Raw genomic sequence first — 25,424 nt, forward strand, 5'->3', positions numbered from 1 at the left:
AAAAGACTTTGGAGAGACTTTATTTTTATGTTTCACGTCTTTAATACATATTACTGTTACTTAACAGCAAATAAATAGTCAATTCTTTCTTTGTTTAATTCAAAGAACAATAACATGCAACATTTGATCACGAAATGACATCAAAAATAAGGAAAAGGATAGAAAAAAGTAGTAGTAGTTGAAAGCAAAGTTCAAAACAAAGACACAATATAGCAATATACATAGGGCTACATACACGTATAGCCTACATATATATCAAAATCAAATAAATATAAAGTTCACAAGCTTTTTACAGCTTTGTTATTCAAGGAGTCTCTGATATATAGATACATATTTCAGTCGACAAAACCATAAAAATGGGTTTCTTATTAGTAAACTTGATGAATGTGAAATTTGGTCCACAGTATAAGTAAATTAATTAACTGATCTGTTCCCCTTGGTCAGAATAGTCAGTAAATCCAAAGATTACAGGTCAAATGAATGTATTGATCATGTGGTCCATATGATTGCAGGACGCGCATGCGCACTGTGCTTCCATGAGCTCGCATATATATAAAGATACATAGTGACAATAACAGCGGCGTCTCCCATGACAACGGCAGCCAGACAATGAACGAGGGCCCGGATGGCAGAAGAGACACGAGCAAAGATGTCGTTTTGAACCGGGACTTGTTCCAAACGCGTTCTGTCCTCCGTTTACGTGATAACTGCTGAATATCTGGCGGCGCGTCATGTAGCGGAGGCCGCGCTGGTTAAACGCGTCGGGAATATTCACGCATCTTTAAAGCTGGATTGTGGATCTGACGCGTGGATTGAGGTAAATTCGGCTCGGTTTTGGCCGCTGACAGGTGCACACAGATTATATTTCTGTGATAGTGATAGTAAAGCGGCTCCTCCGTTCATTCATAGTTCATGCAGTGAGGATTTCACGCAGATATACATCATATTTAATTGTTTTGTGTTCAACACAAACATGCTTTCATCAATCTGTGCGAGTGATTGCTCTTCTGTGTTCATCATCAAGAAATCTTTCATTGTTTGGTCTGTTCTGGATCAGTCTGGGCCTGTTTTGGGCTGCTTATTACAATGACTGCAAACTGTCTTTATTAAAAGGGTGTGCTGAATACCCAATGCACTGGTGTTGTGCTGAGGTAGTACCATGGTACACTGATGGTATTTACCATGGTACATCACAGTCAAAGAAGTTTCATCTGTCAAATGTGCAGCAGTACAGTGCTTGCTGTCTTTTGTAGAAGCTGGCTATTTATGAAATATATCAGTGACATTGTTTTTGTTGTGTGCACCTATGTGCTCTTGTATCTTCCTATCATTTTTGATGTCTTCTAGTCATGATCCAGGCGTATTGTTAGATCATGGCAATGTTTCAACTCTTTAAAAGCATAATTTTTATTCTTCACCTCATCATAGGACCGTTTTTCACTTTTTCCAGCTTACTTCCAGCATTTTATTGGATACAGATTAGTTTACGCTCGTAAATGCATGATGAGTTGTCAACATTTGGGTCTGTTTTCCTAAAAGAGATATTTTAAATGTGTGTATCCTGAAGATTTATTTTTATTTTAGCATATATATGACTTCAATGCATCTTTATAAGGAACAAAACTCCAGTTATTAAAGGTATAGTTGACTCATGTCATTCAAAACTTGTGTAATACTTTGCATAGCGATGACTGTCAAGTTTCCGAATGAACCCTAAAGGACCATAAAAGTCTACCATATATATTAAAAATCATCTGAAGCTATGTGATAGGTTTATGAGGAATAGAAGACAAAATTAATTACTCTTTTTTTTTTTTTTTGATTAACTGTTTAAGATGTTTTCAGTAACTCTTGAACATCTGTGTGTGTTTAGGATGGATGTAGGTGCGCTTGCAGGTGGGGACGGTGTCCCGAGAAGAGCGGATTCGGTTGAAGGTGGACTTGAAATCGTGCCGCTGGAAATGTACGACTCGGCCAGAGCCAAGATAGAAGCAAACCTCCGCTGGTTGTTCGCCAAAGCGTACGGGGAAGGTAAGTGCATCTCTTTTCTGCAATCCCCCTCTTGCAAACAGTGGCACCCTTTGAATTTCAGTATCATGATATTTATAGTTTCCTCCAAGGTTCCCCAAAACCATAAAAGTACCATGATATTTAAAAAACACCTTTTGGTGTTTAATATGATTTCATGTGTATAATATGTATTATTTTAAAAAATTAACCTTTAACTCCTGTTGCTATTTGTGACAAAAAAAAAAAAATTCAATAGTTGGGCTATCAATTAAAATTGAAAAAACACCAATGAATACAAATATTATTACATAATTACATCTACAATTTGTTTTTTTCTGTAATAATATTCATATAAATTGCTGTATGGTGTTATTTAAATCAAAATTGCATCTACAATTTGTTTTTGTTTTTTAATTTAAATAACACTATACAGCAATTTATATGAATATTATTACAGAAAATAAATTCCACAATTTTAATTTTTAAAAACACCATATAGCAAATTATACAAATATTATTATAATATTTATATATTATAATATTAAATATTATTATAAGTAAAAAATGATGGCCACAATTATTAAATAACTAAATAAAAAGATGTTATTTTTATATCATTGTTTCTTATTGCTGGACACTGTGTTCTGGGCAGAATGCACTCTTGTTTGGCCTATCACATCTATTGAACTGCTTGCTTTGGATGCTGGCAGTGAGATGTGTTGACTGGCATGGAGAAATAGTTCTGAAGTGGCAGAAGTTGTGTGTGTGTTTTGATGAGAGTGTGTGTGTGTAGCTTCATAGCAGTTCTCACAGTCCACAGTGACCACGGCTCTATACTGACCACAAGAGAGCTTTGGAAAGGACCTGACGTTCTCTCAATGCTCTTGAGTTGAGAAGAGCCTTTGGAATAAAACAATAGTGATCGATGCATGAACGTTTGTGCCAGTGAAATGGATGTGTGTTTGATAGGCAGGAGGAAGCTGGTGGTGTGCGTGTGTGTTTTCCTCTAGCAGAGCGTCTTGAGTCTAATCAGAGGACAGAAATAACAGCGACTGTTACATCACAAAGCCTGCAGACTGAAATATCTGTGTGTAATTGTGGGAAAGCATCGGTGTGTGAACGTGCGGTGCCCTCTGCTAACATACGTCGCGTTTGTAACCCTGAATGGGGCTAAATGAATTTTGTAGGTGATTTCTTCAGAACAAAACTAATTTAGACTAAAGGTAAAAATAATGGATGCATTGAAATAGAAAAGTCCTATGTGATAATTAAATAGTTTTATATAGTATGCATTTTACAATACACTGTTTCAAAGCAGCTTTACAGAAAATCAGGATGTTGATGTTTATAATATTATAATATCTTCATGCCTTTTAGTTGCAATTAGCAGATTAGAGTCGGGTGGTAATAATGTAAATATATATTCAACTTTATATAAAGAGCGGAGTAAATAGTTACATTTTTTGTGGTGAGGAAAAAACGAGGTTGAGATTTGCTATATAGTAAATATCTCTTTTATACAGTTTGCTAATTCATATTGCTTTACATTTGTTTACTGTATATATGCAAATAAAGTTTGATATGATATTAACGGAGTGTCTATTTACACTAACTCCGCATTTTCTTTTTGCAATGGAAATTAAAAATCAAGCAGTTGAGATTTAGTATATTATATCATTTCTATGTGCGTTTTTTTGTATGAATGCAAATTAATTTTGATATAATTTTAATCCTACTTTATAGAGCTGTGTTAATACAATGTGACGCTAATATAATATTTTGTATACATAAAATTGTTTTTTATGTAGATGATTATGCTAACTTTGAAATGAGAATTTTTGATTATTATTTGAAATGAGCTTTGTCATGATTTCGTATAGATCCGTATTGATCTGTAAGATTTCTTTGACTTTGATGACCTCATGCATAAGAATGAGGGAACAGGATCTAAATTAAGCACCCTCATTTGCCTAATGTTTTATATTCATAATATATATGTTCAATGCATTGTCTGTGTTTGAAATCCCATGCACACTGTCACACTTGCTAAAACAGCTTTTACATGTAAATGACCTTTTAAATCAACAAATCTGAATGTAAATGCTCAGCTGGTATGCATGCATTTGTAATATTTCAGAGTATTGTTGAGTTATAGTATTTGACTGATTGTCCTTTCTCAGAGATTTTCAGGGTCTGAAACCTGAAGCTGCCTCCTCAGCTAGAGCAGAGATAAAGATTATTTGATGTGATATTGCGGGTTTATGTGGAGTTTTGCTCTGAAGCTCTTTGTCGAGTGTTGAAGGTGTGGTCAGATGTCATTGTGAGGGGAAACCCTCGTGTGTGACCCATTTCTGACTGTCAGCCTTTATTTATTAATGAAAGAGAAAGGGAAAGGGAAGTGGTGTGTGACCCATACTCTGAATTTGTGCTCTGCGTTTAACCCATCCAAGTGTACACACAGTAGTGAACATACACCCGGAGCAGTGGGCAGCTAATGCGGTGCCCGGGGAGCAGTTGGGGGTTTTGGTGCCTTGCTCAAGGGTCTCACCTCTCACACACACACACACACACACACAAACCTGTCTGTAATGTGTGTATAGAATTTTTTATTTTAATATAATCTTAGTAATAAAAAAGATTTAACGGTGTTTGATTTAGGATTTAGTTTTTGTTGCAGTAGAATCTTTAGATATTATTGTTATTATTATTATGTGTATATATATATATATTCTCAGTTTAATATTATAAAATCGTTTTAAGTATATTCTTTGGATCGTAATGCGTGTGTATATAGAACATATATAATATTATCTTTAGTTAAGTAATATACAATAAAAATGTTGTTGTCAGCTTTGTAATGTATAGAATTTATTATTATTATTATTATGTATATACAAAATTATAGTCGCTTAATATTATTCTTATTATTGTTATTTGAATGTTTATACAGCGTAATATTATAAAATTATTATTATTGATACAATTATTAACAATGTATTAAAATTATTAAATATTCTGGTCTTTTTAACAAATGCACCAGGATTAATTAAAAAAAAATAATTTGAAATTAAAAATATATATGTGACCCAGGACCGCAAAACCAATCATAAGTTTTTTGAAATTGAGATTTATACACTGAAATATCTGAAAGCTGAATAAATACGCTTTCCATTGATGTATGGTTTGTTAGGTTAGGACAATATTTGGCTGAGATACAACTATTTAAAAAAAAAAAATCTAAATATTGAGAAAATCGACTTTAAAGTTGTCCAAGTGCAATATCCTTAGCAATGCATATTACTTATAAAAAATTTAGTTTAGATATATTTACGGTAGGAAATTTACAAAATATCTTCATGGAACATGATCTTTACTTAATAGCCTAATGATTTTTGGTGTAAAAGAAAAATCTGTAATTTTGACCCAAATTTCAACAAATATACCCATGCTACTTATGACAGGTTTGTGGTCCAGGGTCACATATTATATTTTTAAAAATATGTAATTTTAATATTCTGGAATATTTAAGGGTTATCTTCACTGCAAATGTCTTCATTGAAAAAGATGAAAAGTGTGTGGTTAAGCGTGTATTTTAAAAGAAAGTGGTACCATGGTAATCTGATTGGGACATTTGAGACATTTAGAGATACTAGAGTTCACTCTGTGCAAACAGTACAAATTCACTGATTTCAACAGGAACAGTGTTTTGCAAAGAGTAAAAAAACACAGGAGAAATCACAAAGAAAGTGACGCTGTCATACAGCTGAATTGAACATTTTAACTGCAATGTGGTTGGATGTAGGCATTAGTTGACCAGATACAGTTTCAGAGTGACAAGTCTAATTTTACAGCTTGATTTTAAACAAATTTGCCTCTTTCCACCTCAAAATAAGTCCCATACATTCCCAATTTCCCATCTTTCAACGTCCCACCAGAGCTGTATTGATTTAGTGTTGTCTAATGTAGGATTTGGCAAATGCACACTTGCATACGTGCACACACACACACACACACACATCTCATCAGGGGTTATTAGACAGTCAGACATTAAGGCTTTAATCTGACTGGTTGACCTTTGACCTCCTAATTTAACGAAACCTCAGATTGACCCTTGGCAGAGTGGAAAAATATACAAAAAAAAAATTACCTGTAAGAAAGAGAAATAAACAATTTAACGTAAAAAGTGGCATTTTGTACTTGCACTGATAATAAACGGTGACCGTTTTCCACCTGCAGTGCTGTCAGCATTACCTAAAGCTGCTTATCATCTTGACCACGCTCTCTTCTCACGTCTGAATCAAACACACGAGGTCAAACACACCAACAAGTGAGATAAACATAGTCTCGTCGCTTAGCTACATTAGCTTAGAAGTTAGCTATAATTAGCCTAGCACTGAAGACGTGAATGTGTAATCACACTGAGACGCCTGATGTCATGTCTTTCTGTGGAAGTGGAAGTGTTGGTTGTTTGATTCGGCCAGCAAGATGTTAGCCATTCTAGTGGCTGATCTCAAAATCACCTTTCGTTTTTTAGTTTGTGGAAAATTTCCACATCTTTGTCTTACAGTCTTTTCCATACAATCTTTCTACAGTTCTTACAGACTGATTTGTCAATGCTCCACTTACAATTTATTGATAGATAGAGGTCACATTTTACCCAAAATGTAAAAAGAGAGTGAGAGAGAAATTATATTTTACTTTTTTAGGACAATTAAAATAATTTATTATGACAATAATATTTACATTTATTATTATATAATGTTATACATATCGTAAAATCTAATCATTATATATTATATACTTACTAGATAATTATATACAGTGGTGTGAAAGTGTTGGCCCCCTTCTTGATTGTTTATTTTTTTGCATGTTTGTCACACTTTAATGTTTCAGATCATCAAGCAGATTTAAATATTACATTTACATTTATGCATTTAGCAGACGCTTTTATCCAAAGCGACTTACATTGCATTCAAGTTACAGTTTTTACATTTTATCAGCTCTTGCTGTCCCTGGGAATCGAACCCATGACCTTGGCGTTGCTAGCGCCATGCTCTACTATTTGAGCTACAGGAAAGTAAAATATTAATCAAAGATAACACAAGTAAACACAACATGCAGTTTTTGAATGTGGTTTTTTTATTATGAACGGAAAACAAAGTCCAAACCCACATGGCCCTGTGTGAAAAAGTGCTTGCCCCCTAAACCTAATAACTGGTTGGGCCACCCTTAGCAGCAGCAACTGCAATCAAGCGTTTGTGATAACTTTCAATGAGTCTGTTACAGCGCTGTGGAGGAGTTTTGGCCACTCATCTTGGCAGAATTGTTGTAATTCAGCCACATTGGAGGGTTTTCGAGCATGAACCGCCTTTTTAAGGTCATGCCACAGCATCTCAATAGGATTCAGGTCAGGACTTTGACTAGGCCACTCCAAAGTCTTCATTTTGTTTTTCTTCAGCCATTCAGAGGTGGATTTGCTGGTGTGTTTTGGATCATTGTCCTGCTGCAGAACCCAAGTTCGCTTCAGCTTGAGGTCAAGAAACAGACGGCCGGACATTTAGCTTTTGCTGCAATGTGGTTGGATGTAGGCATTAGTTGACCAGATACAGTTTCAGAGTGAGAGAAAAAAGAGGAAATCAATCACTTTTATAGTTTTAAGGATTCATCTGTATTTAGTTTAGATTTTAGTGTTTGATAACTTTATTCAATTTCTGTATATTTTTGCTGAGGGGCACACGTAGATAAATATGACTTACTGTATTGGGTTTATGTGAAGATTGTTTTAAGTTCACTTAAATTAGAAGTTATTTTTATAATAAATTTTAAAACGGATAGCTCTTAATTATAATGTAAAGTTGAATGGTTATAGTCAATGGTTAAATATTAGGTGGAAACATTTTTATAGGGAAATCAGTATTAATTGGTATCAGTGATACTGGCCTTCAGTCATAAAAATATAAAAAATATACTGTCTTTATGTTGTTGGTAGATTTAATTTGAAGATTGAATGTGAAATTATTGCAATATCAAAGTATATTTAAAAACTTTAATGTTAGGTGGGATTAATCGCGATTAATTTCAGAAAAATGTGCGATTTAGTTAATTTTTTTTAATCGATTGACAGCACTAATATATGTGTGTGTGTGTGCGTATGTTCAATTTCAATATAATATTGAAATTGACTAAATTGTGTGTGTGTGTGTGTGTTGTTATATATATATATATATATATATATAACAAATCAGTAGACATGTACTAGTTGTATTGGGCTGTTGTAATTCTGTATATTTGTTTAGTGTTTGTGTGTTTTGTATAACTCTCTCTCTCTGTGTGTCAGAGCACATCCCGGCGGACCTGCGGGACCCGTTCTACACGGATCAGTACTGCGTGGAGCACATCAAGCCTCCGGTGCTGTCGCTGCTGCTGTCCTCTGAGCTGTACTGCAGGGTGTGCGGGTTGCTGCTGAAGGGCGACCAGGTGTCTGCGCTCAGCTCCCATCAGGCCATCATCCAGACGCTCGCACGTCGGGGGATATGTGTCAGAGAAGCAGACGACACGCCCGTCTCCCACAAAGACCTCTCTTCCACCCCCATCAAGATGGTGCGATTTTCACCTTTGACTTCTTACCTGGAGACAGTGCCGAGCTTACAGTGTGTCTAATAGAGTGCAACAGTCCACTTCCAGAAGTAAAATCACATTGGCTTTACACATAGTGAAACTAAATAATAATGTTTAAATCTTAAAACAGACCTACCTACCTTTTTTAAAATATCATGTATAATTGCTGAAGAACTAAACTACCCATAATCCTAAATCAAGATAAACCAATCAGGAAATCTGCTATTTATCATAAAAACAGAAAAGCAGAGAAATAAATAAGCTAAAAATACCATAAAAAAAAAATAAAAAAATATATATATATATATATGTATGTGTGTGTGTGTGTGTGTGTAATTTTATAAAAAAAGAAAAAAAAAAGATGTTAAAAAATATATTTTTTCTTTTTTTTTTTCTTTTTTTATAAAATTACACACACACACATATATATATATATATATATATATATATATATATATATATATATGTATGTATGCGTGTGTGTACATATTTTAGTACATCAAGTTAAGCTAAATGAAAATGAGGAAGGCAAGGCAATTAGCTGAAATAAAATAACTAAAACTGAAACTAAAATAAAATGTTATTTTAAAAACCTATATAGGCATGCTTAAAGAAACCCTAAAACTACAATTTCTGTAGAGAATATAGATGAGAAAGATACTTCCTAAATCAAGGCTGCTGAAAGTGAGCAGTCACTGTTGCTCTCTGTTGTTTATGTGTTTGTGTTTGTGTGTGCATGTTTATGTGGTTTATGAGGACACAAATTTGTATAATGACATGGGTATGACAGAGGTATTACAATATGAAGGTGGTTTATGAGGACACTGCCTATGTCCCCGTAATTCAAAAGGCTTAAAAAACATACTAAATGGTGTTTTTTTGAAAATCTAAAAATGCACAAAGTGTCCTGTGAGGGCTAAGTTTAGGTGTAGGGTTGGTGTAGGGCAATAGCACACACAGTTTGTTCAGTATAAAAACCATTACGCCTATGGAGAGTCCCACAAAAAACAACGTGTGTGTGTGTGTGAGAGAGAGAGAGAGATTTGGAAAGGTTTAGCTGAGGACAGAACTCAGGCACAGTAGGACCATCTGTTCAAAACCTGCTGGGGTGATGGAGCGCCACGGCTAGACGTGTGTGTGTGTGTGTGTGTGTGTTTGTAGCCCAGTGGAAACATCCATAGCGTTTCTCTAATGGACCAACATGCACCCAAACACAAAGTCTCTTTTAGTTTCCATTCGCTAATTTTCAGAATGATTATACTTATGAGATGAGCAGCCATGAGCATCACCACATGACAGCACATCATTTACTCTCTTTTTGTTCTAGGACTAAGAAAGAAATATTAAATTTTATTAAATCACTGGAAGGTTCATCAATCACATTGCAATTCTGACTTCCAAACATGTAACTTCCCAGCAGTTTAGTTTTATTTATAGTATTATAATATATTATATATTTATTAGTATAGTTATAGTATTTATTAGTAACTATTTATTAGCATTTATTAATATCTTGTTGGCTTTTATTTTTAGTCAGTTTTTATTTTAATTTTAGTTTGATTTCAAATTTCGGTTTATATTTTTAAGTTTAGGTTTTAAGTTACTTTTTATCTAATATTTATATTTAATTTAATTTCAGTTACCGAAAGTTTGTTTTAATATAATAACAGCACTGCTCCCAATGCTCTGTGTTTATGTACTTGTGTAGAGTGTGTTTCTGGATGAGACACACAGACTCCTCTCCCATCATTAAGCGCAGGCAGTGCACTGGTGTTCTGGTTTCCTTTCTTCTACTGTGTGTACAGCAGCCGGTTCCCTGACAAACACACACACACACACACACTCTTCCTGCATCGTGACTCAGAGCCGTGTGTGTTTATGAGCGGCAGTGAGACTGCAGCACTGATGTTCTCCTAATATGGCTGAGTCTGTTGACTCATTCATCTTGTTGAGAGATTCTGTAAACGTCCCTCTATGTTTGGGATGGCCTACTAACATTACTCAAACTGCTTGCACTATTTTTCTATCAGTAAGCTGTGTACTGTGCACATTAAGCTAGATTCCTGTACATATGAAATGTGATTCTATGTTTATCTTCTTATTCAGACCACTCTAGCGTTATAAATGCAAATTCTAATTATAAACAATATAATTTATAAATGCTAAATGATCTAGGGATGCAGAATACATTGACACCATATTGGTAATTTATTTATTTATTTATTTCAGTTGTTTGATATACAATATTTTTCTCTTTGACTCATCATTTGATCAGTTTGAGAAAAGTTAAAAAAATTTTACAGAAAGGTTTAGTCCAATGCAAAATATCCATATTATTTGATGAGATGATAACCAATCCCAGATTTAAAATACACGTAGTGAGGTTATGTGATGTCAAAGTAACAGGAATGGTAAATGTTATAATGTTTAGCAATAAACTATTGTTAATATATTTTTATATAATATAATAAATTAAGTATTTTAAAAATATATTGAATATTGTTAGAAAATATGTATATATTAAATATATTATTAAAATATACTGTTATAATCAACTACTGTAAATCTGTAAATAAGTATTGTTATAGTATTCCATCATTTTTTTTTATTGCATATATTTTTTATTCTGACCAAAATCACTGAAACACACACAACACAGTTATGACTTCTAGATTTCTATTTGTTTTATTTTAGTATTATTTATGTACTATTATTTGTTCATATGTTTAATGTTTTATTTGTGTTTGTTTCGGAATTATGTTCTTTTTTTTTCATTTTTATAATTTTTTTTCTATATTTCTAATTTATTTGTATTTGTTTTTGTTAGTGCTGTCAAACGATTAATCGCATTCCAAAATAAAAGTTTTTGTTTACATAATATATATGTGTGTGTACTGTGTGTATATATAAATACACTCTCATCCTTGTTTGTGTATGTAGAGTTCTCATATCCCGCTGATAGACGCTCTGATGATGGCGTATACGGTGGAGATGATGGCTATAGAGAGAGTCGTGGCGAGTGTCAAGCGCTTCTCCACCTTCTGCGCCTCTAAAGAGCTTCCCTTCGACATGGAGGACGCCATGCTGTTCTGGATCAACAAGGTCAGCAAGGTTTCATTCCTTTTAATCAGGACATTTAAGTTCAAATATAATGTTAGTCAAGGTTTCTTGCACCAGGCATGTTATAATTTTGTCATTTTCATCCTCTCTCTGAGCCTTAGAAATAAATGTTATTTTGTTACTGTACCTTTAAGACTCTTTGTGAAGATCATCTACTCAAAGCACCCTAAGACAAATGAGCAGAGTGAACACAAAAGATTTAGAAATTATTTATAAAGGGTTTTTAAGTTTCAATATTAAAATGGTATAAAAAGCATTGATTTGTCTTTTTTTCAGGTTTTTTTTGTTGACGGATAGAAAGTTCAAATTAACAGTTTATTCAAAATAAAAATCTGTAGCATTATAAATGTATTTAATATCCCCTAACTGAAACAAAAAAAGTACTAAAACTTTAAAAACTGATTCAAAATATGAATAAAAACTATAATAGTATCTCAAAAAACTCTGTAGGAAAATAAACAAATTAATAAATAAATAAAAATTTATAAAAATAAAGTTGAATCACTAAAAATGATTTAAATTGTTGTATTGAATATTGTTTCACTTTTTTTGAGATTTGAGAAGTGACCTACCTCAATCAAAATATGTGAAAGAGTTGGAAGTGAGCTCAAAAACGTTTGTTTGTGGATAAAAATGACCAAACTAAATAAAATAAAAAATGAGGATATATTCCTTAGACTTATTGGAAGTGTCAGTATAGTAGCAACTAATATCTTTAAAATAAAAGATTGGGCGTTTAACTATATATCTATATATATAACTATATAAGAGTATCAATTGAACCAAAACTTCTGAATTATTTCACAAGACAAAAATGAATCTCTTAATGATTCATCCTCACAGATAATGTGGACTATTTTGGTAAGACATCTAATTGGTCACATGTCATATCATCATAATTTTTTGCTGTTCAGTTTGAATAAAAGTTCCAGTCTTTTGAGTATGTTTTCATGGTATATGAAACTCTTTTATTAGAGTTTGAAATGGAGTACACTGATCTGTGTGTGTTTGTGTGCTGCAGGTGATTCTGAAGACGAGAGAACTCTCCGAGAAGGAACTCAAGATGAAACAGCCGCTGATGGATTCGCCGTGCCATCAGAAGGTCTGACCAATCACGAGTCTCGAAACCGTCTGATAGTAGAGCAGCACCCAGAGTGTTAGCATGCAGGCCTGTGTTCTCCTCGTCGATTGGCTGAATCACTCGTTGTGCATTTTACTACACGGTTTAACCCTGTTCTCTGATCAGATTGCATTCACTTAAGATCTGATCGTTCTCTTCTCCCTCCACCTCTTTCTCTGCTCGACGTTTAACCTTTATGCTCTTCCTGTTTGTCTCTCTCGTCCCGCCCCTTCCTGTCGGATAGTCTCCCTCAAAATGGTACTGGAAGCTCGTGCCTGTAAGTGCCACAGCGCCCCCTGTGTCTGTCATGTCACATTGCGGGAAAAGCGTGACTAGATGTGTGTGTGTGTGTGTGTGTCTCATTGTGCATCTCATGCGTTCATCCGTCTGTCCATCTCTCTCTCTCTCTCTCTCGGTCTCAGCCTGATCTCATGAATGCTTTGGCCCATTGCATGCTGGAGCCGGTGGAATTCTCTCGTGTGGTACAGTACTCGTGCTCTCTCACATACGCTTACGGACCCAAACCCAGTGCTTTATTTATTTATTTATTTATATATTTTTTAGTAATTACAAACAAAAACCTGATGTAGATCGAAGTCCTTTCAGGTCTCAAATCGACTAGCAGACGTCTAACACACACTCTTCAATACTTCACTCTCCTATTCATCCATCTGTCTTTTCATGCATCCACACATCCAATCATTCTAAAATTCTATATTATTATATACAATTTTATATATTTACTTTTTGTTTTAAGATTTTGTTTATATGTAATAATTATACTAATTTTAACAGTACTAATTTTAATGATATATACAGTATATATTTGCACTCACACACATTTTTATAATATAAAATCAACTAATTTATATTTACTAAATTTTTATATAATTATATATAAATTATTATAGTAGATTATAACAATAATTTAATTTAGTTTTTGTGTGTATATGTGTGTGAATGGTTAACATTTTGTGTGTGTGTGTGTGTGTGTGTGTGTGTGTGTGTGTGTGTATATATTATATATTATGCACACACAAAATGTTAACCATATTTTGAGAGAAATTCATTGCCTCATAAGAAACCACTATGCCACACAACACATTCCACACATATGGAGGTAATTTTGCATGAAAATAATAATTTTTATTTGTTCCACTGGAAATGAAAGTCCTGTCATGTATGTATTGTAAGCATGCAAAAATAATTAAGAGCTTAGGCAGATTGTTCAGTGAATAATCACATTTATCATATGGCATCTGAAGACTTGGAGTGTTGTGCTTTAAGAAGTTGTACAGACTTCTTTTGCCATGTTTCTTTGTCATTTTTGGAGCTCGGCAGTCTTAAATTCTATCCACATTTATTGTATGGAAAAGATTTGTCTTTTTATTTGAACAGTATTTAAACAGTATGAACAAAAACATGTTTTTGGAGTGACATGAGGGTGATTAATTGATGACAGGATTTTCATTTTTCAGAGAACTGTCATATTTAAAGCTGCAGTCCGGTTTTTTGGTTAAAAATGATCCGAAATCAATATTTGAGCAAGTACATAACCAGCCAGTGTTCAAAACTATCGCCTTGCTTTAGCCCGATTCACAACGGTTAGCTTATAATAATGTTTTCTGATTTGAGTGGTACTGGTAGGTTTTCATGGGACATTCAAGCATGCATGGCACTGCGTCATTACGTCACGTCTGTAAACATAAAGAAGGTGTCCCAGCTAGTAGGCTATCGCATGTGAGGATCCTGCAGGTGACGGCTCATTTATAGCCTTTTCTCACAGCAGCTAGAATAATTAAATGTATCATTTTAATGGCGGATTGTGATCCAGAAAGGATTATGTGTTTATGAAACACATAATTAAATTATATTCCAGTTTTAAATGTGCTTCTGATTACAGATAGCCTGAGTTTACACAAGATTTGTATTTTAAAGAAAACCAGTTCAAAGAGAGCATAGTTTGCTTTTTGGGTTAAAAGAAATTCGAATGGTATGACAATTAGATATTAGTCTGCACAGAAATTGAAATCTACACGCTAATACACACTATACTCATAGTCACACAATGCTGATCTTGCTAACATTAATAATTTGAGAATAAAGTATAACAGTTATAATAATTTGCACGGTTTGATGTGATAGGAGCTAACAAATCTTTACATTACTTCACCTTTGGTAGCATGATTTATGGTGATGCTTTTTTTCCTCAGTTGGGCAGAATAAACGTGGCAGACTTGTTACTTGTTCAGATGGCAATATACGGTGAAAATTCTTATTTGGGTCATATATTCCAAGACATAGGCTAGAATCTGTGATTGCGAAGTACAGTAAACATCCGCGCTGGAGACGTGCCGGAGCACAACCCCACGCACGGAAGATAATTCCGCAAGAAACTGCAATTCCAGGTTTTCAAACAGAGATGGCGACAAAGAGGCAAAACTTACGGACTGCAGCTTTAAAGTGAGCGGGTGATTTAGTATGTGAGAGACTGTGCGTGTCTGATCTGTGTTAGACGCTTTATAAGTCCCTGTCTGCTCACTCTCAGGTACGGTACCGTAGAGAACAAATGTCCGGCCGGCCGTTCCCACACCTGGCTGTGATGGAGGATCTGATGAAGGATGTTTGTGATGGAGCGGCTCTGCTAGCGGTCATTCACTTCTACTGCCCTGAATACATGAGGCTAGATGGTATATAGACACAATGGGCCACAAATGAGCAGAATAATCCTGTCAATTCATTCTTATGTAAATTATTGCAATCAATTCAACTCAACATTTTAAATCAGGATTCTTTGGTGAATAGAAAGTTCAAAGAATGTTTAATGCATTTGAAATAGTAATGCTTTGTAACATTATAAATGTCATCTTTATTAGATATTTGTCTGAAGGAGGTGCCGTCTCTGTTGGACAGTGTGTATAACATCCATCTGCTCCGGGAGTTTTCTAACGAATACCTGAACAGGTGTTTTTACCTGCACACTGAAGATCTGCTCTATGGGCCACCTGTGCTGAAGGTTCGTACTGAAATATATTTCATTCAGTAATACAAAAGTATAGATAAAATAGCTACCTTCTAAGAAACCAAATGCACTGCATGCATTTAGTTTCTTACAAATGCACAGCACTTCCAAATTAGGGCTGTGCAATTAATCGCATGCGATTGTCATGTGCATCTCGCCAGTAAAGCCGGTTCTGTGATTAGTAGTAAATCTCATCACCTGCTTTAAGATGGAGCGGCATTTATTACACAGAGCCATAGTTCACTGACAAGCTAGGCAATATCACGTTCATTATCGCAGAAGAATTGCCTTTGTACATTTGTATTGTGCATCATGGTCATATTTGTTGTACTGTCTTTAATTTACGCAGATTCTAATTAAAATCAAATAAAATAGAATTAAATTAAATAATACAGTAATTCTATTTTAGTTCAGTATATATTTACTGTATAAAAATGTTTAATTACCTTTGAGAATAATAGAAATTACAAACAAAGCATCTCTGTGCATTAGTCTTGTTCTTGTTCCTCCAGCATAACGTGATGGTTTTCATTGCTGAGCTCTTTTGGTGGTTTGAAGTAGTGAAGCCGGACTTCGTAAAGCCAAGAGACCTTCAAGAGATTAAAGATGGTTAGAATCCAGTCTTTAAAGCTCACTACTTTTGTTTCGATCTAAAAATGTCTATCTCATGATTCATTCACTCTTTATTTAAATGCTATGTTGTGATTGACAACCCATTGCTCCAATCTGACAGTGAGAGCGTCTCTTCAGCCAAAGAGTTCCCGCCCCCATGTGCCCATACCCAATGCCACCAAGCGAAGCTTCCTAACTCCCTCTCCTTCAGCCGACTCACTGGCGACAGCTACCACTCCTGATGGTTGTATGCGGTATTACTTGCACCCTGAGGAGTCCTTGTCTGTGTAAGTCTGTTTGACGTACCTAATGATCTGTTGCACACTGCAGTACATTTATTGCATTACATTGATTGTTTTATAAAACCAATATTTAATTTTTGTTTCAGAACAAGCAGAAGCCCCTCCCACGCGCTCCTCCCACTGCGGCAGAGACAGCAGAAGCCCACTCAGGGGGAGGAGGATGCAGGTAACTATATCTTCTAATCAGAATTTCAGCAATATTCACATATTGCATTTAAATCAATAAAATGTATTAAATTGAACAGTTGCCACTCTATTTTTCCATCTTTCTCTATCATTGTGTGAGCAGAGCTCAGGAACAGGTCAAACTCTTTGTCCCGTATGGATGGACTCATGCTTGGATCACAGTTTGCCTGGACAGAACGGAAACTAAGGTTAGGGTCAGGTCAAATTTTTTAACTATAACTAAAACTATTAAAATCTTTTTTTTTATTTTTTTTTTATGTTACTATAGTTTAACTCAGCTTTATTTAAAATATTTTTGTAATATTTATTGGGATATTTGACTTTATAAAATAAAATAAATATTAGATGAAAAACTTATAAAATATATTTTTTTAAAAATCTGAATTCTCGCTCTGGCAACTAACTGAAATAAAATAAGTTGAAGATGAAGTACTAAAATGACTAAAAATGAAACTGAAATTAAAATGAAAAAAATGCTCATTCAAAACAAATAGTGTAATAGTGTATAAATAAAATCCTATGAAAATTATTTAATTCATTTTATTTGTGTGTGTTAATGTCTGTTTTTGGAAATCTAGGATATTAAATACAAATAAAAGCTACTCTATTTCTTATATACTTATAATTAATATGTAATTATTATATATATCTAATTATTTTCTTCTTTTTATTTGGAAATTGCGAAATCTCTGTAGGTTTACAACAGCCCAGTCCATGAATGAATGACTAACCCGTTCAAATCTCAAATCTGTTTTCTCAGGCCCATCTCTCAGATGGAGATGGATTGGGAACGTGTATGTGGCGATAATGTCAGCTTGGCTCGATCCATAAGCAAGGACAGTTTAGCTTCCAATGTCATCTCCATCACTCCACGACACCGCATCAACGGCCAGCCCCTCCCCCAGACACGTCACTATGACAACCAGGAGGAAGAGGAGGAGCTACTGGCTGTGATTAACCCAGAGGGTGCATCTGCATCCAGAGACACCCGACCCGAGAGTTTCTTCTTGGAACCGTTGCAACCCGCGGTTTTACGACCAAATAAGGAGAAAACAGGGGTTAGTAAGTGGGAGGAAAGTGGAGAGGGGCGGAGTCAGGGACGCCGGGGGGCATATACGCCCACAGAATGCACTCTCAACCGGACGTTTACGCCGATTGGTAGCATAGAGCAAGCAAGCTCTCGATCACAATCTCCCGGAAGCTTATTCCTGCAGGATGACGCAGAGTGTGTGCGGGACAGTCCGCTCGGAGGCTGGGAGGACATCGCCTCGGATACAGAGTTTGAGGAAGATGATGAAATAGAGGTCCAAGAGCAAGAGCTTTCCAAAGCAGTTCTGATGCACGCTGGGAGGAAATGCATGGGACTCGGAGAGGAAGAGGAGTCTGAGAAATTGTGCGAGGACGTTTGCTTGCGCGAACGGGATGATAAGGAAGGCACGAGTGGAAGGGCGAGTCCTTGCCCCAGCATTTTGTCGCAGGCCAGCAGCACATCGACTGGCACTGGCCGTATGACGAGTTTCGCAGAACGCCGTAGACATAGAGTCGGATTCCCTGATGGTTGTTACAGCACCGGGAGCTCGCAGACAACCACTCCTGATGGATCCGAAAGCATGCAATTCCCTTCAGATGCGAGTCCGGGAACATCAGGTGGCCGACCTGGTCTCGCTTCCGAACTCGTACACCTTCGCATGCAGCTGGAGGAGAAACGGCGCGCTATTGAGATGCACAAAAAGAAGATGGAGAACCTTTCGGCTCGGCAACGGCTGAAGCTGGGAAAAGCGGCATTCTTGCATGTCGTTAAAAAGGGGAGGAGCGACACACTGCCACACCCACTCAAAACGGAAATTGCGTTTAAAGAGAAACCACTTTCGAAGGATGACTCATGCGTTGAGGTTCTGAAAGCCCAAGGAATAGACGTGGAGTGTAAAGAAATGCCAGTAGAGGAGGATAAGGACAATCGTTTGAGTGTAACAGGAGGGGGCGGGGCTTCGGATGATGTGGGCGGAGAACCAGATCTCGGCGAATGTAGCCGTTCCATTGAGCTCCTGAACGAAGCGATCGGAGCGATACAGCAGCAAATGACGCAAATGTCTCTCCAGCAGGACTTGCTCATGAAACAGACCATCCAGTCTCCGCAGGAAACCAAACCGAGCACTGTGCCGCCCTTAAACGAACACCCGCCGGAGCAACCTGAGACTAAATCGCGCCTCTCTGTGCAGTTCACGGAAACCCTTTCCACTGCGACCAAACGTCCTCCCAGGCTCAGCTCGAGTCGTACACCTCGGACGAAACCTAGTGACCTCAAACTGAGCAAAGATGCAAACAGTCGTCCAGCAGAGAAAGCAAGCACTCCGACACCGGGAGGCAGGACCCCCCGGGCTGAGAATGAAGAAGAGGGTGAAGCTAAAGAGGGTGGGCGTGGCTCAAAAGGAATTATTCGCAATACTATGTTCAAACTGCAGGACACTGCAAACCGACGCGCTGACAGCTTCGACTCGCCCCAAACCAAACTCCCCCTGGTGGAACCGTCGCCTGTCGATCCGACCCGGGAGCGGAGCGAGTCCAGCGGCTCTGGAAAGGAAAATGTTCCCATTTCGTCTGAGGAAAACAGAACGAAAGCACAGCTGATTGAAGTGGACCTATCTGAGCTGGCTGAACCGTCTGAAACTAGCACAGAACCTGATGGGGAACAGAAATCTGGACTGGGCTTCTTCTTTAAGGTACCATAGCATTTTTACAAAAGACGACGATGATGATTATTTATTTATTATTATTATTATAGATTTTTTTATTTAATATTATAATATGGTTCTATCTATCTGTGTTATATTGCATTGTAAAAAATTTAATTAGAATTATATTGCGTTATAAAATGGAAAGTTTCAGCCCTAAGAAGAGATGTTTTAATGTGATTTATTTTTATTATATGTATTATTATTATTATTATTATTATCATTACTATTATTATATCTCAGAAGAGTGGGTTAATATTATATTTATTATTATTATTATTATTATTATATCTAAGAAGAGTCGGTTATTATTATTATTATTATTATTATTATTATTATTACCATTATTATTTAAAAGTTTGGTAGCACTTTAGAATAGGGAACACTTATTCACTATTAACTATGACTTTTCCCTCAATAAATTCCTAATTTGCTAAATTGCTTTCCTAATTAATAGTTAGTAAGGTAGTTGTTAAGTTTAGGTATTGGGTAGAATAAAGTCATGTAGAATAAGGCATTAATATGTGCTTAATTAGTCCTAATAATTGGCTTATATGCTAGAAATAAACATTTTTTATTGAACATTGATGTCTTTTACCATTTTGCTATTGCTATCATTTCTTAAAGGCCATAATAATGTTAAAAGGCACCAGTGATCAATAGTAAAAAATGTTTTTAATTAAAAAAAATTGCAGTATAAAATTGTGAATGTAAATGATTTTGTTCACAATTGCAAATGATTTTCTCTTTTAATTATTTGTCACATCTTGCCCTAACTATGTTTTTTTTATTTATTATTATTATTTGAAATTAAAACCAATGTCTCAATTTTCCATTTCTGTATGTAGGATGATCAGAAAGCAGAGGATGAACTGGCTAAGAAGAGGGCGGCGTTCCTCCTCAAACAGCAGCGTAAGGCCGAAGAGACACGAATACGTAAGCAGCAGCTGGAGGCGGAGTCAGAGCTCAAGCGAGATGAAGCCAGGTATCAGTGTCTTTGTGTGAGTAAATGCTGTAGAAGGGCTGCTGCAGATACATTTGATGTCATTTGTGTTTGTGTTAGACGGAAAGCTGAGGAAGAGCGTGTGCGTAAAGAGGAAGAAAAGACTCGTAGGGAGCTGATCAAACAGGAGTACCTGCGCAGGAAGCAGCAAGAACTTCTGGAGGAACAGGGTGGGACCAAACCACGCCCACGTAACAGGAGGGCCCGCCCTAAATCACTGCATCGTGCTGAATCTTCCTGTTCTGCTCGTGAGAAAGCGTTACTTTCAATGTGCCATATTTCTGACTTGACCAGCCTGAATTTGTGCATCTATACATGCTTGCATTTGATTTTAACATCACTCTTCCTCTCTCCAGCGGTTAGTCTCTGTTCTGCTCCCTCCGGATCCTCTCTCTCATTGGCCTCTGCTGCTACTGAAGGTGACAGTGTGGCGTCAGGAGGGGCCAGTTCACACAGGTGAGTGGGAACAGACCATCATCCGTGTGCAATCCACTTTTCTGGACTTAAAATGATAGGTGTACGCCAAAATGATGATTTTGATAATGATAATTAATAAATTAATATATTTATTTTTATTTATTTATTGTTAATTAATTTACTGTATTTTATCTTTAAAAATGGAATTTATTTTTAATGAAACAATTTATTTATTATAAATTAATTTTATTTTTAATGTATTTGTAGTGTATTTATTTTTTATGTATTTTTCTCAGTTAATTTTCAGTTTACTTAGGTTTTATTTTAATTTATATATTTTAGTTAATACATTTTTATGAAATACTGTATTTTGTTGAATGTATTATAATTCATAATATTTGTTTAATTTTTTTTAAATGTATTTGTCAGCAACTCCTAACTCATATCTACATTTACCAGATTATAATAACACATAATTCCTGAATGTTTGTTGTAGGGGGGAATCTGTGGAATCTTTTCCCATATTGAGCCGAAATGCGAGCAGGAACATGGAACGAGACTGGGACAACGGCTCAACGGCCTCATCCATCACATCTGTAGCAGAATACAATGGTGAGACACACATTTTACAGCTCTTCTTGAATGTGTAAATACTGAATTATGTTATTTGTTTATTCAGCCAAAATAACAAAACATTTGTGAAGTGAAGTGACATACTGCCAAGTATAGTGACCCATACTCGGAATTCGTGCTCTGCATTTAACCCATCCAACGTGCACACACACACACACACACACAGCAGTGAACACACACACACCGTGAACACACACCCGGAGCAGTGGGCAGCCATTTATGCTGCGGCGCCCGGGGAGCAGTTGGGGGTTCGGTGCCTTGCTCAAGGGCACCTCAGTCGTGGTATTGAGGGTGGAGAGAGCGCTGGACATTCACTCCCCCCACCTACAATCCCTGCTGGCCCGAGACTCGAACCCACAACCTTTGGATTACGAGTCCGACTCTCTAACCATTAGGCCACGACTTCCCGTTTCAGCACCAATAGCTCACTTTGTGTTTTTCCTTTCTGTCCACAGGCCCCAGATTATTTAAGGAGCCTAGTGCAAAGTCCAACAAACCGATCATCCAGAATGCCATCGCTCACTGCTGTCTCGCGGGAAAAGTCAATGAAGCCCAGAAGAACGCTATTCTGGAGGTAAGTGCAGTTTCTATGACAGCACACTTTAAGGATGTTCAAACCTATATGAACCATACTACCCTACTTATGCAATACATATTATGTATACTGTGCATAGTATATTTGCATGACTTGTTATATTTATCTGTATATACAGCTGTATATGTTTGAGTATGTAATAACTCATTGCCATAATTCCACAGGAAATCGAGCGTTGTGAATCCAACCACCTGATAATCCTTTTCCGTGACGGGGGATGTCAGTTCAGGGCGCTGTACGTATATTCCCCCGAAACAGAGGAGATCGTCAAGCTCAAAGGCACTGGACCGCGTGCCATCAGCCGCAAAATGATTGACAAACTCTACAAATACAGCTCCGACCGCAAGCAGTTCACCGTCATCCCCGCCAAATCTGTGTCGGTCAGCGTAGACGCTCTCACCATCCACAGCTACCTGTGGCAGGCCAAGCGGCCGAGCAGCACGTCAAAGAGAAAATGATCCCGCTTCCAATTGGCTCATCGGATCCAACCGCTGCTTTCTGATTGGCTACTGGGTTATATTCCAGTCTCTTAAACCGCCGTTTTGCTAATGAGCAGGCCTCCTAATATTCTATTGGCTCACCAGCTGCCGCACTCCTATTGGCCACTGCGCTGTTGCACAAGCAGAGCTGAGGAAGTCAGAAGTGGGTGGAGCTTCATGTTTGATTGACAGAGTTAATGAATGTGTTTTAGGATTACGTCATCGTTCAGTGTTGTTGTTTTTTAGGCAGGAATCTGCGTGTGACACTTTTCTGTTTGATTTTACCATAGTATTAATTTATACAGGGAACAAAATGACACTCCCACTACTTGAACTATGAATTATGGTTGCTATCGTTACACGGCACGTGCGAATGTGTGTACAAGCGTGTCCGGTTCTTTGCATTTCTCATACCTCTCCATATGCTGCTGTTCATACGTGACACTCACTTTAACAGTGCAATGCAATGAACACGTGACAAAGGATCCGAGTGTGTGTGTGTGTGTGTGTGTGTGTGTGTGTGTAGATGTTGACCTCTTCATGGTTTTAAAATGTTTTATCATGAACTGCTTCTGTATTATTCATCTTTCCTTTTCTTCATGTATTCACGCTGGCTGCTGACAGTATTAATGTACTTTCCTAATTCTTCACTAAAGAATCAGATTGTCATAGAAACACATTGCCACTGATTGTGTGTGTGTGTGTGTGTGTGTGTGTGTGTGTGTTCAGTAAAGAATGTATGCACTCCAGGGACTCCTGTGAGCAGGGCTTTCTGTTGTATATGTTTGGATTGTACAAAACTTTGCTTTAACTTTTCTTTATTAGCCTCTTAATTGTTATTATTTACCATATATTTATTTTAAAGAAAAACACTGAAATTTAATAAATTATACAACCAAAATGATGTCTTGCTTGTGGTGTAATTTTAACAATCTGACCAAAATAGAACTCAAAAATATCCTAATATTCTTCTATAACATAATTGAACACACTTCAATCAGTCCATCCCTCTCTGATGCGGAGTCTCTGGGTTTGGACCATAAGGTGAACTCATATTTAAATTATTACATGTAAACACCACATTTACCGGCTTTACATGATGAAAGTGAAACTTTAATGATGCATAGTGTTTAAAGCCATGTTAAAATTAAATGTTTACGGCCTCATGAAGCTGTTCGCATTGAGGATTTCCTAGAAGCAAGGATAAAATAATATTTAACCCCCCTAACAAAATGAGAGGTGAAATGTGGTACCCTACTAACAATTATTGGTTCCCAGAATGTTAACAGCCGATAATAAAAACAATAACAGCCTATCCGCCTACAAAGTGACGTCATCGTTCTATTTTCGAGCCTACGCATAAGCCACGCCCACAGCGGAAAGCGGGACCAATCACCGACGGCCCTCTGCGAGCAGCATTAGAATGTCAATTGGTTCGTGACGTCACAGTCATATGCCAGTATAAAAAAGCTGTCTTTTGATAAACCTGATAAATCACTTGCGGTTCGTTGCTACTAGTTGTTTTCACTTTGCACATCTTGCAACCAACGCTAGTCGTTTTATTGCTCGTTGTATTCGAGTATTTTCCTTACTTTGCATTTCTTCCAGCCAACGTTAGTTACTATTTCAGAATGCTACTCACGTTGCTAGGAATAATTGCTTTAATTCAAAGAGAGCGGAAACAAGTCAACACCTCCTCAGGTCAAGAAGAAAATACAGACCAGAGTGATGCACCACCTCTGAAGAGTCCTGATGATGGTAAATGAGAATACCCAGCAACTCCCTTTCTGTACTGGAGTCTGCACAGGACTCACTTATTTGGATGTTTAAAGTTTTTTTTTTTGGAGGACACTGTCAAGAATTTAGGTGCTTAGCTGAAGTTCAGTTTTATAAAGTTTAACTTAATACAACACAGCAGAACACAAATTTCATATTTTAATTTACACAAAAACTGAAATACACAAAGGAAATTTGCAAATCAATATTAATTACATTAAGTGATGTTTTAGTTAATTATTATGACATGACAACTAATTCAATGTCTGAATGTCATGATCTAGTCACATAAATATTTAAGTTACATGCTAAGGTTACCATGCAAGATTTGGATGACCTTATTCATATTCATACACCCAACTAATTTAGGAGCTGTAAAGGCACTATTTTAATGTTTGATTGTTTTTAAACATTTCTCTTATTTAGAAACACAATGCTCATGAACATGCCAGAAAAAAGACATCCAGACATTGACCAATTACTGAAAAAGTAGAAAGCAATGCCTCCAAAAAGTCACTTCATAATTTAATAATCACAAGCTTATAGTTGGAGTAATATGAGTATGCGTTAAAATGGTTATAAAATATATCATAAATGTTCTTTTAATGATTAATATATTGTGGTCCATAGTCTCCCCTTTAGGTCAAGAAGTCGATGACACAGGTACAGTCTGTGCCACATCCGACTCTGTTGTTGACTTCTCTCCAGCTTCTTTCTGTGCCGCATCCAGCTGTAGTGATGACATCCCCCAAACTACAGTCTGTGCCACGTCCGGCTCTACTGATGACATCCCCCAAAC

The 25,424-nt window shown here is 36.5% G+C and overlaps 1 protein-coding gene across 1 annotated transcript; it reads left to right on the plus strand.

Annotated features, from left to right (window-relative positions):
- The first annotated feature begins 538 nt into the window (after nucleotides 1–538).
- camsap1a (calmodulin regulated spectrin-associated protein 1a) lies at nucleotides 539–23,746 on the plus strand. The gene is made up of 18 exons (XM_079404833.1): nucleotides 539–817; nucleotides 1,874–2,031; nucleotides 8,348–8,610; nucleotides 11,569–11,730; nucleotides 12,770–12,850; nucleotides 15,417–15,558; nucleotides 15,745–15,884; nucleotides 16,403–16,499; nucleotides 16,624–16,789; nucleotides 16,891–16,970; nucleotides 17,094–17,178; nucleotides 17,751–19,710; nucleotides 20,571–20,707; nucleotides 20,786–20,973; nucleotides 21,082–21,181; nucleotides 21,639–21,754; nucleotides 22,231–22,349; nucleotides 22,535–23,746. Exons 2-18 carry the CDS (start codon nucleotides 1,875–1,877, stop codon nucleotides 22,826–22,828), a joined length of 4,287 nt encoding a protein of 1,428 aa, XP_079260959.1. The 5' UTR covers nucleotides 539–817; nucleotide 1,874; the 3' UTR covers nucleotides 22,829–23,746.
- Nucleotides 23,747–25,424: the final 1,678 nt, after the last annotated feature.

This window comes from Barbus barbus, assembly GCF_936440315.1.
Source record: "Barbus barbus genome assembly, chromosome: 43".
Lineage (NCBI taxonomy): Eukaryota > Metazoa > Chordata > Actinopteri > Cypriniformes > Cyprinidae > Barbus > Barbus barbus.

What these genes read in the sequence shown, in the direction of transcription:
- camsap1a (XM_079404833.1), top strand. Translation starts at nt 1,875, where the DNA reads ATGGATGTAGGTGCGCTTGCAGGTGGGGACGGTGTCCCGAGAAGAGCG. An exon ending in TGAATACATGAGGCTAGATG is followed by an intron (nt 15,559 to 15,744) that starts GTATATAGACAC and finishes CATCTTTATTAG; the next exon opens with ATATTTGTCTGAAGGAGGTG. An exon ending in TCAGGGGGAGGAGGATGCAG is followed by an intron (nt 16,971 to 17,093) that starts GTAACTATATCT and finishes TTGTGTGAGCAG; the next exon opens with AGCTCAGGAACAGGTCAAAC.